Below are 12,980 nucleotides of genomic sequence, written 5' to 3'. Positions count from 1 at the left end.
ACTCTGGAGCAGTGCAGAGGAGCATTTACATAAACATGAAATGCATCAAAGGGACATGATCCCTATGAATATGATTATGAAAATTCTTCCAGTCAAAGCTTTGTGGTAATGGTTCCCCCAGATTTGAATCGGGTCTATTTAGATCCAAGAACAGAGTGTAGATCTCTGAAAAGGAAACCCCTTGGTTATGATGTTGTGAAGTAACAACTCATTTATGACACAGAGGAAGAAGGATATGACTTGGTCATATTCATGCAGAAAGTCCTCGGAGCATGCAATGACACATCTCATCCTCAGTCTCCACACCAGAAGTGTGGTGAGGGGAGGGTTCACTCCTGCTGTGTGGACCCGGGCAGCTCGTTGGTCAGTGTGTGCCAGCGCTCCACCTTCGTGCCCTTGTTTTTCAGACAGTCTATCCAGTGCTGCAGGGTCTCGCCCTGTGAATGGCAACCCAGAGACACACCACCTGATAACAGCAGACATACACAAACCAAATCCTGTCAATAAATTACATTCAATTTAGAGTGCCAATTTATATCTCAAGGGAATTTACCTTTTATTGTAATGTGATTAGAGCTGGGCAATATCTCAATAACAATAATAATCAATGTATGGCAATATACTAATAATAATGTAAGGCAGTATGTGAACACTTTGAAATCTCTCTCTCGCTCTCTCTCTCTCTCTCTCTCTCTCTCACACACACACACACACACTACACTTTACATTCACTCTTTAGCTACTTCAAATTCTCATTAACTCAAATATCTAATCAGCCGATCGCATGTCAGCACCAGTGTATTTCGTCAAACATACAAGGTGGAGTTGAGCTGGTAGAGCATCAGACTGTGGCAGAAAGGTATTTCAGAGTATTTCTGCTGATCAACTGGTATTAACACACACATGGAGAAAATATCAGATGAGTATTAGTTCTGTGGGAGAAAATGCCAGTGGTCAGAGAAGATTGACCAGACTGATTCAAAAGGTCAGAAAGAAAACAGTATTCAAATAACAATCATAACAATATGCTTTGAATTTCAATATGTTAAATGGATGAGCAATGTGAAAATTGGAAAAATGTTTCCTGGTCTGATGAGTCTTGATTTGTGCTGCAACATTGAGATGGTTGGTTTAGAATTTGGCGTAAATGTTAATTGGTTTGTATTTATATAGCATTTTGCTAGTCTTGATGACTCAAAGCTGCTTTACACTCACAACTTCATACAGCCCATCTATATGCAGCGTGTTTTCTATCACTCATCTTTCATACCCACTCACACGCTGCTGGGGTTAGTTGTCTTGCCCAAGGACACGTCGGCATGTAGACCAGCAGAGCTGGGAATCAAACCTTCAAATTGAAAGATGACTCGCTCTACCACTGAGCTTCACAGTTTCCTCCATGCAGAGGTTAATTAGACATTGATCATATCAATGTGAGAGTGAGTGAGCGAGCGGTTGTTTGTCAATGCACTTGTGACTTGTCCAGGGTGTGATCCCACCTGTCATCGTCAGCTGAGAATGGCTCCAGTGACCCATGACCCTCATGTGGAGGATAAAGTGGTAGATAATGCATGGATGGACATTGGACATTATAGTATTGATACTTCCTGCCTTGTATCAATAGTTTAGGCTGCTGTATGTGAAAAGGTGCAGAGACTGTTTTCTCTGTACTCTTTAGGCCCCTAAGTATCATTTGAGCATGGTTTAAACACCACAGCCTACCGGAGTACTGCTGCTGCTGACCATGTCCATCCGTTTATGACCACACTGTATCATCTTCTACCAGCAGGATTGTTATAATCTATAACAACTGCTTTGAATGTTTGACCTCAAATGTTGTTTTCAGACATAACCCGCAGAACCTTCACCTTTATTTACAAGAAAACCTCAGTCATTAATTATTGAACATAACACTTAAAAATAAGTATGATTCACTTCTTTGACGTACTATATTTTCTACTCATCATCAAGTCCTTTGGAAAAACTCAAATCCATGAATGAATGTGTTGCTGTAATCTTGTTACTGGATCTCTTTGAACGGGTCTGTCCAATAAGTGCAACATCACATTTTATTTATACAATCACTGTAATACAAATCATATTCATTTATCTCCCCTATTTACAATAACTCATTCCTACACAGACCAAGGTTACCGCAGAAGGAAGCTCATTTTCAGCTAAAATATTAACAATACTCTGTTGGCAGCTCAACATTACCCACAGTGTTAATAGCTGAGTACAACAGTGATAGTAATTGAGAGAATCCTAAAAATATCTTAGGGCAACATCTGCCATGGCTACAGTGTTATTAGACTGCTCATAAAGTCACCAGCCAGCTCATTTGTGATGCAAAAATTCCCAGGAGGAAATGATAAGCTGCCATGACATGCTGGTGGTGTCAACTCACCTATGAAGTCATTGGACTTTCCCAGATCGTAGTCCCAGACTGTGACCTCCAGTGTCTTGGTAGCTAATTCCGAGAAAGATATCTCGTAGAAGAACTCCTGTGTGAAGACAAAGTCACAAGATCACACCTAAAACACACAAACACAAACAGTTTGCACAGCTATTCTTCTAAGGACACTGCACTGACTTCCATTCATCTGGACAGTCTAAAACCAGGGGTGTCAAACTCAAATGACCTGGGGGCCAATTAGCATCTAGTCTGATCAAGAGAAAAATAAAAGTGGGGAAAACAAAGCAGCAGGTTGGTAATATGATCTCAGAATTATAAGGCAATATTTCATCATGATATTGCATTTAAAGGTAGGGAGGGAGATCATTTTTTGAAGCTTTTTTTTACTGTATTGCTTAAAACCCTCTTCACACCCCAATTACAACCAATTATCGTGATGGGGTTGTGATGCATCAAATAGCCATCTGCCTCCTCCCCCACAATGTGAGTACCCCTCTTTTGCGCACTAATCGCGCATGCTCAGAAGAGTTAGGGTTAGGGTTACTATGCCATGGTGGCCCTGTTTCTGCTGGACAGGGAGGTTAACTTTATGTCTTTGTGATCTTTTGAGAGTATTTGAAACTAGACCGGAAGTTCCAATTAACGCTGTTTTTTAGTGTGTATCTGCGTAATTACATCGTTTATGAAGCCCTAAAGGTTCTAAACAAACAGTTCAGCCACTGCTGAGAACGCTGTGTTTTATTGTAATCTCGGGCTCAGCGAGATCTCTGAAAAACCCCGGTCCGGTTACGTAAACAGCGGTTCACCGGAACAGCAGATCGTCCTGCTCCGGGCACTAGTCCGGGCACATCCGGTTGCGTCTGACTCCGGGTCAAAGTCATAAAAGGGACTGCAGCGGGGAGTCGTGAAGAAGCTATTTTTAAACACAGTTAAAACAATGTTTTGATAATGAGGAGCAGTGCATCCACCGTTCCAGAGGGGGGAGCTGCGCTTCTTACGTCACTTCCAGGTATTGGCCAATCACAAGACAGTTGGGAAAGCTGTCGTTGGCTAGCCAATCACAACACAGTCTGTCTTCTGGGTGTGAGATTTGTCTAACCCTAACTATATTCATGGTGATATGACACAGAAACACAGACCAAAGTAAAAGTGTTTGTTTGGATAAGGAATAATATACTTCACAATAAAAACCCAAAATAAATTAAATAATAACACAGGCAATTGTAATTAACACCAAACAATCATATACTGTATGTGCAATTTAATGCTGAATGTAATACATTCAGTAACTGAATATGTCAATATTACTATTATAAAAATATTGCTGGTAAATATATTTAGTATTATATTCTGTCTCTATTACCTCACTGGCAGCCTCACATGCTGGGAAGAGGATCATGTTTTCATTATAACATGATATTTAAGGTGCATTTTGTAATAAATCTAAAGCAACTGGCCATAAAATCCTCCTAATATGTCTCAGAGACTGATGAATAATGTTCATATAACAAACTGAACTCACCAACAAAAATAGTACAACAAAAATATTTTTTTGCACCGCAAACTTTATGTTTTGACATTATGTTTTGGCATGATGCGCCATCTACCGTCGTCTACCAATCATAGCAGTCAGTAGAGTCTCAGCAGTTGAGCAGCCATGGGTTGCCAGTTACGTAGCAACAATTAAAATGAAATGAAAGGAAACCTAAAAGACCTCGGTAGAAATGTCAAAAACGCCAAGATAAAGTTTGTGGCAAAGCGAGGGTCTATATAGGACATGCTTTTGAACGATGAAGAGAGTTTAAAGCTGAGAGGAATTTCAAAACAGATGCAGAATCTAACTAAGTTAGCATCATAGCTCGACTGTCGAGTTCTGTGTTTTGAACTGTTCACTCGGTTTTGGGGCTGCCGTACTGACGCGTACTGGTGCAGTGGGGGTTGTGGCTCCGGGAAGAACCACCGTCCACCACGGGGCGATGGTGGAGGTTTTGCCCAGAGCCACAACCCGCACCGACCACCGGCAGTTCTGTTCTTGCATTGATTAAAAACTGGCATTTTTAATCAATGTTTGCTCAAAAAAAAGTTGGTCGCTCTATATGCTGACAGTTCAGTGCAGCATCAGACGCAGCGACAAAAGCGTCATAAAACCATATCTAACTTTAACAAACACAGACATGCTGCATACCCACAAAAAGGTCAGAAACTCAGCTAAAAGCTCATATAAACCATTCTTATGTTCACGAAACACAGTTAAAACACAGATGGATCAAACAGCAGGAGCGGAAAATAAACCTCACATCGCACACTTTGAAAAGCGGCACCGGAGCGTCAGCGTGATTATGTAAACAAAAAAAACACGTGTCAGCTGGACAACAGAGAATCTACATATTTCAACGGTACCATTTTTTATCACTCTAGGACCAAGATTCACGGATCCAGCCCCAAAATAAGAGCAAAACAACAAATGACTTTCAAGAAATACAAGCAGAAATGTTGTCTTACCTTTGCTGTTTATCAAAATAAGTTATTTCCACCAGAACAAAACCACTTCTAATGAAGAACTACACTTCCCAGCATGCTTTGAGAACAAATCCTGATCTGATTGATCATTACAGAGCGACATTAGATCATTCTGATTAGAGAAGGGCGAATGTCCGCACAAATGTGTCATATGCATTTATGTCCTTTTGACTCACTACTGAAGTGATTCACACACATTTGGAGACCAGGGTCTGATTCTACCGGTTTAGAGGTTTAAAACGAGCTGTCAATCACCCTGATTGACCAAGGTAAGCCAGAGCTATGGTGCTGCGTAACTGAAGACGCTGCAGAGTCACAGAGTTGTTATTGCGCACCGTACAGGGAGCATCGCTTTATCATACTAAGTTATCATACTTTTTTTTTTTTTTCAAAACAAGTTCTTTTTAGATCTGTAGTGACATATAAATAAAATTAAAAGTTTTTTTTTTTTAAATAATTTGGTACCTAGAAATCTCAAATGGCACAGATGGTGCCAAGCTGTGCCAAAAGTGAGAACGCCCAGACATCTCTTTAATAAAACATCTGTCATTTCACTCTGCTTCATTTCAGCAGCATCAGACTTTGCACAGCTCATGTCCACATGTTGTTACATGACCTTCGTGTGTTTTTTAAGCTCCTACTGCATATTTTAAAGGTGATATTTGCTTTAAAATGCAATATTTTTTTAGGCGAGAGAAAAAAATCCTTCAGTTATGCTGTGTTCCATGTACATTTACTCTGACACAGTGGCATCTACAGTGAAACTTACACCTCTGGTGAAATCTCACAGGCGGTATCTTCATTTTGATACCAAGATAATCCACATAGAGCTTGTAACTGCAGATATTTACTCTATTCAGTTTGCTCGCCGCAGGCTGCAGCGGCAATTCAGATGACAGAGATGCGTCTTTTAGTCTCTTTCTAATCTTACCTAAAAGAAATAAATATATTGGGTGTGTGGTGGTAATTTGCCACGAGGTCTCACTCTAAGGTTTTGTCAGAAGTTGGCAGCCCTGCTATATAACATTGTAAAAGGGGAGGCAAAAATGAAGGACAGTTCTGTCAAATATCATGCATAAAGTTATTTAATCTGATATATCCATCCCTAGTCAACAGCTAATGTTACCATCATTTGTTATACATCTTTTAGTTAGTGCAAGCACATAAATCCTCAATAAAAAATTTCTCCACGTCAAATCAAATTGCCCCAAAAGAGGTAGAACCATAAAATGTAACTTGAATCTGACGATTCTGATTGGTGTCTAGAACACTGATAAAAACACACTTTTTGCTGGCAGATACGGCTGAAAGGAGAATTAGTACTTAGTAAGGATCTTTGGAACTGGTTAGGAAATACAATTCTCTTACTCCTCCTAGTTGGTAGGGGGGTACTGCAACAAAAAAATCCCACGGGGCCCAAAAAGCAATTTTCCCATTGACCGCAATAGTAAAAGAGGTGCCTGTAAAAGTGTCCACAGGAAGGATCTTTATATTCTATATTTTAAATTCATGGAGTTTCATTTTTGAAAAACATTCCTAAAGGCCATAAAAAGCCCAGACAAATCTTATTTCTCAGAGTGACGTCACAGCTGTGTACGAGCACAGCCAAGCGCGGTCATGTGGCGTCTCGGGAACGGCGCTGCTGTCAGTGAACCGTACGACATACGAAATGTGAATAAATTAAGACAATGAGGGGGTGTTTTGTTTACAATTTTTTAAATGTTATGACAAAGCAGGTTTTAGTTGTTTATTCATCGCTCATTAACATTTATTTTCAAACTTATTATCGATGTATTAATGAGCTGCTGTGTGGATTCATTGAGGAGAGGAGACTGACATGCTGCACGTTATCACTGTGTTCAGTCCCGGACATCGTGACACTGATGACGGTGTGGACTGTGGAGCTGTGACCGTGTGATGCACTGAGACCTGCGGTCACTTCACCACTGATTCCCGGGGAGGATGTTTGTCTTATCGTCACTATCGGTTCATGAAGTTACTGTTAAATGTGATGAACATGCGAATTAGAGTTGAATATAAACATGTTGAGTGAAGGAATCGGGAGTTTAACATGTTGTTATTGTTCCTAATAATAATTATATAATTATATAAGGGAAATCAGACAAAAACAACATGATTCCTGAAACACATATAAACTTATAGCCACGGTCAATTAAATAAACCATTTTTATTGATCGTTTTAATCTTAAACTACGTCATTGTACTTTTCTGCTTACTGTATTCACTTATCTATCGTTGTTTTTGCATTCATTTACAAATCTATGGTTTAAAGCCGAAACTAACGCGGAAGTCAAAAACGTTTTGGCATATGCGCTGGGTGAGCAGCTACATAGGTCTATCCAGATTTTATTATACATCCATGACAGTCCGTCACAGGTGTGGGCGGGGCTGTAGACGCTGAGAGGCGTGGGCTATTTGCATATTTTCTAAACATTAAATTTAGATTTAACAATTAGATTTAGATTTAACATTTAGATTTAGTTTTTGTATTTTGATTTATCATTTAGCATTGAGATAAAGATTTAACATTTAGATAAAAATTTAACATTTAGATTTAGTATTTAGATTTAGATTTAACATTTAGATTTAGATTTAGCATTTAGATAAAGATTTAGCATTTAGATTTAGCTTTTACATTTAGATTTGCCAGTTAAATTCACCATTCAATGTGTACCGTGAAGAAAATGAGCTAAATTTGAGGAAAGTAAGCTAAATGTGAGAAAAGTGAGGTAAAAAATTCAAAATATATCAGCTAGAAAAGTGTGACTGAATTTTTACATTCGGCACCCCATAAGTGAGGGGTCATTCATACCGTGCCACCTGCAGACATTTGTGTGCACGCTCTTCTTGAGTTTAACAGCTGCAAGTTTTACCAAGAGAGACCGATGTGACAGTTTAGGCTGTTTCAGTCACACTTGCACACGTTAAGGCGTCTGAAGAGTTGGCTTCAGTACAATAGTGACACGCGTAAATGCCTATAGCGTGTGCACGCCTACAGTATAACTCATAACCATCCTAGAACATTTCATCAAAAAAGGTATGTGAGTGGATGGGGGCAGCTGGGCGGAGGGATTTCCTGGGAGCACATGATGTCACTCAGGATTCCAAATTTTTGAAACCAGGATTTCATGATAATCACGTTAGATATGAAAAAAGAGGAGAGAAAAAACTTATTTTAGGAGTGCATGGAGGTACGAGCGCAGCTACTTCCACAGACGCTTCCCACAGCAGCAGACGGGGCGGAAACGGGTGTGGTGCAGATGCATCATGGAAATGATCTTCAGCAGAATAACTGAATTCAGTTCAAGGTTATATGATATATATATATAAAGTAAACTGTATTGGTCTTGGTTTGGCAGCTGAACAGCGCATGAGCGGACTCTCTCTATCTCCCTATATCTTCCTATTTTCCAGCATTGCCGAGGTAGTAGATGATCATAAATGAATACCACGTCATCAATCATCAAAGGGTTAGTCAAGGTGGTTGAATTTGAAGCATAAGCAGATCTTAAATACAATACTCATCTCTCGATACTGCCACATTTTTTTGTGGTTGTTTTTTTCCAGGACAGTGTGCACATACAATGATCATTTCAATAAAATGAAGAGTTGGGTGTCAGTACATTGAGACGAGCGTGCGCACTGACACGCACACACGCACACACACACACACACACACACACACACACACACACACACACACACACACACACACACACACACACACACACACACACACACACACACACACACACACACTTGAAGAGATACCTCATTAAACTCTGGGTTGAGAGTCTTTTTAATGACTGCTGTTTTGTGCTTGGATTTCTTGTGAACATCAGGCTTGAGGTACCTGAGTGAGAGAGAGAGAGAGAGAGAGAGAGAGAGAATGTGATACCATCACATATGAGGCTCATTATCATTCACAAGTCACAGTGATGCTGAGCACAACAACAACAACAACAGTCCAAATACTAGTTATGTCTTCCTAACCATGTTGACTCAGGAATTACAGTCAGTGAGATTACAGACAGCGTTTTGATTCCTTGTCATGTCAGTCTTCACTTAAAGGTCCTGTGTGTAACTGTTACATACAGTAACAGTTTATTGTGGTACATTATTCTACTTGCCATAATGTAATGTTCATGTTATATCTGTGAGAAGCATGGCTCTAGTCACAGAGCCACAGCACATCATTTGTCCAGAGAACAACATACAAATTACAAATACATACAATACAAATACATACAATAGATACAAATACAAAGTTGTATAAATATACAAATAAGCGGCTGCTTGGTTTCCTCTGCAGTCTCACCATTAGATGTCACTTACTCTCTAACTCTCACTATATGTGATTTGCATACTATCACTAACCTGGGACTATTTTAAAGGTAAACTTTAAACAAAGCAGAGGGGCAACGGTAGTTCAGTGGTAGAGTGAGTTGTCTTTCAACTTGAAGGTTGTGGGTTTCATTCCCAGCTCCACTACTCTACATGCTAATGTGCCATTATGGATAAAACACTTAACCCCATGTTGCTCCTGACAGCTGTGTCGGCAGCGTGTGAATGAGTATGAAAGATGATAGAAAAATCAGCCATTTTAAAGCCTTTCATTTAGTATCTTATTTTTGATCAATTTTTATTATTATTTTTTTACAGAAGTAACCATGCAGCGTGACTGAGAATGCATCCACTGCTCGTCCACCTACACCTGCTACCAGGAACCTATTGGCAGTCAATCACAGCACAACCCTGCCCTAAAGTATTCCCTGCTTTATGGTCTAGGTGACTATAATTGAGACCATCAATTCCAAAATGGATGTCGCGTTGTATTGAAGAAGACCTGAAACTTGTGACCGAGACCAAAAACCCTTCAGGAACATGTTTACGGAAGTTATAAATCAAGTGAAGAGTAGGGTTTCTGTTTTCTCTAAAATCCATCGTTACTTTCAGTCTATGGCTAGAACCAGCAGCTACTTTGTCTTACCAGCCACAGAGACAGGAAATAATTGGCAACAGCCTGCTTGTTTCTGCACAAAGAAACAGTGGATATAGCACTCAGTTCATCTGCTGGCTTTTATTGACCTACATACTGATGTCATGTCTGTTTGCAATAATAAAAATACGTTTTTAACAAGTCTGACTGTACATGTTCATGTGACACCATTCACTCTCACATTCACACCTATGGTCTAATTAACCTCTTGCCTGTTCAAGAAATAACATTTTAACCATTCAACAAAGAAGAAATCACATGACAATCAGAACTAATGTTACCACAAATAATCCACATATGAGCCCTGATTAGTGTAAATAACATATCAGCTGAGGAGGATTCTTTCTCTCATGCAGCAACTTTTTATATGAGGACCTACTTTTTAAAGATGGCAAACTATTGTGATCGAAATCACATTATGAATCATCACAGGACCAATTTTGTGCATAATGTTTTAAAGCTATATCTGTAACACTAAATATATTATATGTACAAATGCAAGGAACATCGGTCTGTCCGTCTATTAATTGCTATCAAATGGCTCATTTGGCAGGCTTTAAACTTAGTAGGTGACTGACTAAGAAAAAATCATGACATTCAGACCTGGACGTCACATGATCAGATCAGTCAGCTTCTAGTTTAAAGAGACAACAAACATATCAGCGGTTCTAGGTATATTATTTTTTGGTCACTGCAGTAAAAGCAACAGGTACTTTATTTCACTCAGAGCAGGAAATACACCTCTTTCTGTGTGACGTGGATTCTTTTCACAGCAGTGGTTTTATTATGGCAAAACATGGGCTAATTATTATCATCATCTGAGCTGACAAAGGGAATAATAAATCAAGGCTTAAAGGGAGTCAACATAAGGCTGGATGGCAAAGCTTTTTTAAAAGCTCCAATACATTGTATAATCAGTTTTCTGTGTTTCTTGCAAAGTTATTGATTGTGTCATAATTATTGGCATCTGAGCATAATTGATTCAGAAATTGTTGTTTTGGATGATAATAGGATGTATTTTTAGGGTTATGGTTAGAAAATACAGAATACAAATCTAGAGTAAGAGAAATAAAATAGATTTTTTTTTTTACAAAAGAGGGCCGGTTAAGTGAAAAAACTTATAAAATCATGATTACTACATTTGTGATCATATTTCACACATTTTAAAGATAAAAGCATTTTTAGTACTACATTATATATAGTTCACAATAAAACGTATGCATGATGCAGAATGAAGCTATAGAAATTTAAGAGGCGGGCTGCATGAAATTGTTTGGGGGGGGGCATGTGTTTTGAGGTTACACAGAGGTGACAAACAGCTGTGTGGATAAAAGAAAAATCTGATTTAAGCCACTGAACAAAAGTCCTAAAATGAAATGAATCAATTTAAGTGTCAGCTATCTTCACCATTAGTCAGCCTTTTCCATTGGAAACTGTAGGTTATTATGTAGGGAGCCTTTGAATCAGAGCCTAAATTCAATTTCCCTTGTGTCCTCATTAGCAGCCATGTTTTCAGTGAGAGCAAACACCTTTTCCCCAAAACCACAGGGGAAACACGCACAATATTCAGCATTGACTATGTGTTGCTATCTCATACAACCACACTTTATTACTTAAAGGTTTCAATAATATTGATTTCTTTGACATTTCCAGCACATTACCAAGAACATTCCTTATTATTAACATTTCACGAGAGAAGCTCATACATGTGCTGCACTAGTTAGCTCTCCACAACACAGCTCCTTTCAACCTGGTATTAAAAGTGGAAACAGGTGTTATGTATTTTATACTTTACATTAAGGCTCTTATTGTATTCTTGATTAATAGTAGTAATTATGTTTCTATGGACTTACAGTTAGGTCCATAAATATTTGGACATCGACACAGTTCTCTTTATTTTGGCTCTATGCACCACTACAATGGATTTGAACAAGATGTGCTTTAACTGCACACTTTCAGCTTTAATGTGAGGCTATTTACATCCAAATCAAGTGAACGGTGTAGGAATTAGAACACTTTCTATATGTGCCTCCCACTTTTTAGGGTACCAAAAGTAATGGGACAATTGGCTGAAAAGCTATTTCATGGACAGGTGTGGGCTCTTCCCTCATTATGTCATCTTCAATTAAGCAGGTAAAAATTCTAGAGTTGATTCCAGGAGTGACATTTACATTTTGAATCTGTTGCTGTTAACTTTCTATATGAGATCCAAGGAGCTGTCACTGTCAGTGAAGCAAGTCATCATTAGGCTGAAAAATCAAAACAAACCCATCAGAGAAATAGTAAAACCATTAGCTTGTGGCCAAATCAACTGTTTGGAACATTCTTAAAAAAAAAGAATGCACCAGTGAGCTCAGCAACACCAAAGGACCTGGAAGACCACAGAAAACCACTGTGGTGGACGACAGAAGAATTCTTTCCCTGGTGAAGAAAAACCCCTTCACAACACTTGGCCAGATCAAAAACACTCTCCAGGAGGTTGGTGTATGTGTTTCAAAGTCAACAAACAAAAGAAGACTTCACCAGAGTGAATACAGAGGGTTCACCACAAGATGGAAACCATTGGTGAGCCTCAAAAACAGGAAGACAAGATTAGAATTTACCAAACAACACCTAAAAAAGCTGTTACAGTTCTGGAAGAACATCCTCTGGACACATGAGACCAAGATCAACTTGTACCACAGTGATGGAAAAGAAGAGTGTGGAGAAGGAAAGGAACTGCTCATGATCCACAACATACCACCTCATCAGTGAAGCATGGTGGTGATAGTGTCATGGTGTGGGCATGTATGGCTGCCAATGGAACTGGTTCCCTTGTATTTATTGATGATGTAACTGCTGACAAAAGCAGCAGGATGAATTCTGAAGTGTTTCCAACAATATTATCTGCTCATATTCAGCCAAATGCTTCAGAACTCATTGGACGGTGCTTCACACTGCAGATGGACAATGACCCAAAGCAAACTGCAAAAGCAACCAAAGAGTTTTTTAAGGCAAATATGGAATGTTATCACTCAATCACCT

At 39.1% G+C, this 12,980-nt stretch overlaps 1 protein-coding gene across 1 annotated transcript in view; it reads right to left on the bottom strand.

Moving 5' to 3' along the window:
- Positions 1–329: 329 nt before the first annotated feature.
- LOC310938913 (double C2-like domain-containing protein alpha) overlaps positions 330–12,980 on the bottom strand; it is a gene marked incomplete at both ends in the record, with an annotated part of 83,490 nt that continues 70,839 nt past the window's right edge. Inside the window, 3 exons of the mRNA XM_083903543.1 lie at positions 330–466; positions 2,408–2,504; positions 8,729–8,810. Of these exons, the coding sequence (XP_083759669.1) occupies positions 330–466; positions 2,408–2,504; positions 8,729–8,810 (316 nt within the window). The remainder of the gene's footprint in view (positions 467–2,407; positions 2,505–8,728; positions 8,811–12,980) is intronic.

The sequence above is a fragment of the Microchirus variegatus genome (genome assembly GCF_963457635.1).
Source record: "Microchirus variegatus genome assembly, chromosome: 17".
Lineage (NCBI taxonomy): Eukaryota > Metazoa > Chordata > Actinopteri > Pleuronectiformes > Soleidae > Microchirus > Microchirus variegatus.
The sequence above is the reverse complement of the archived record's forward strand: the minus strand, read 5'-3'. Positions and strand labels throughout refer to the sequence as shown.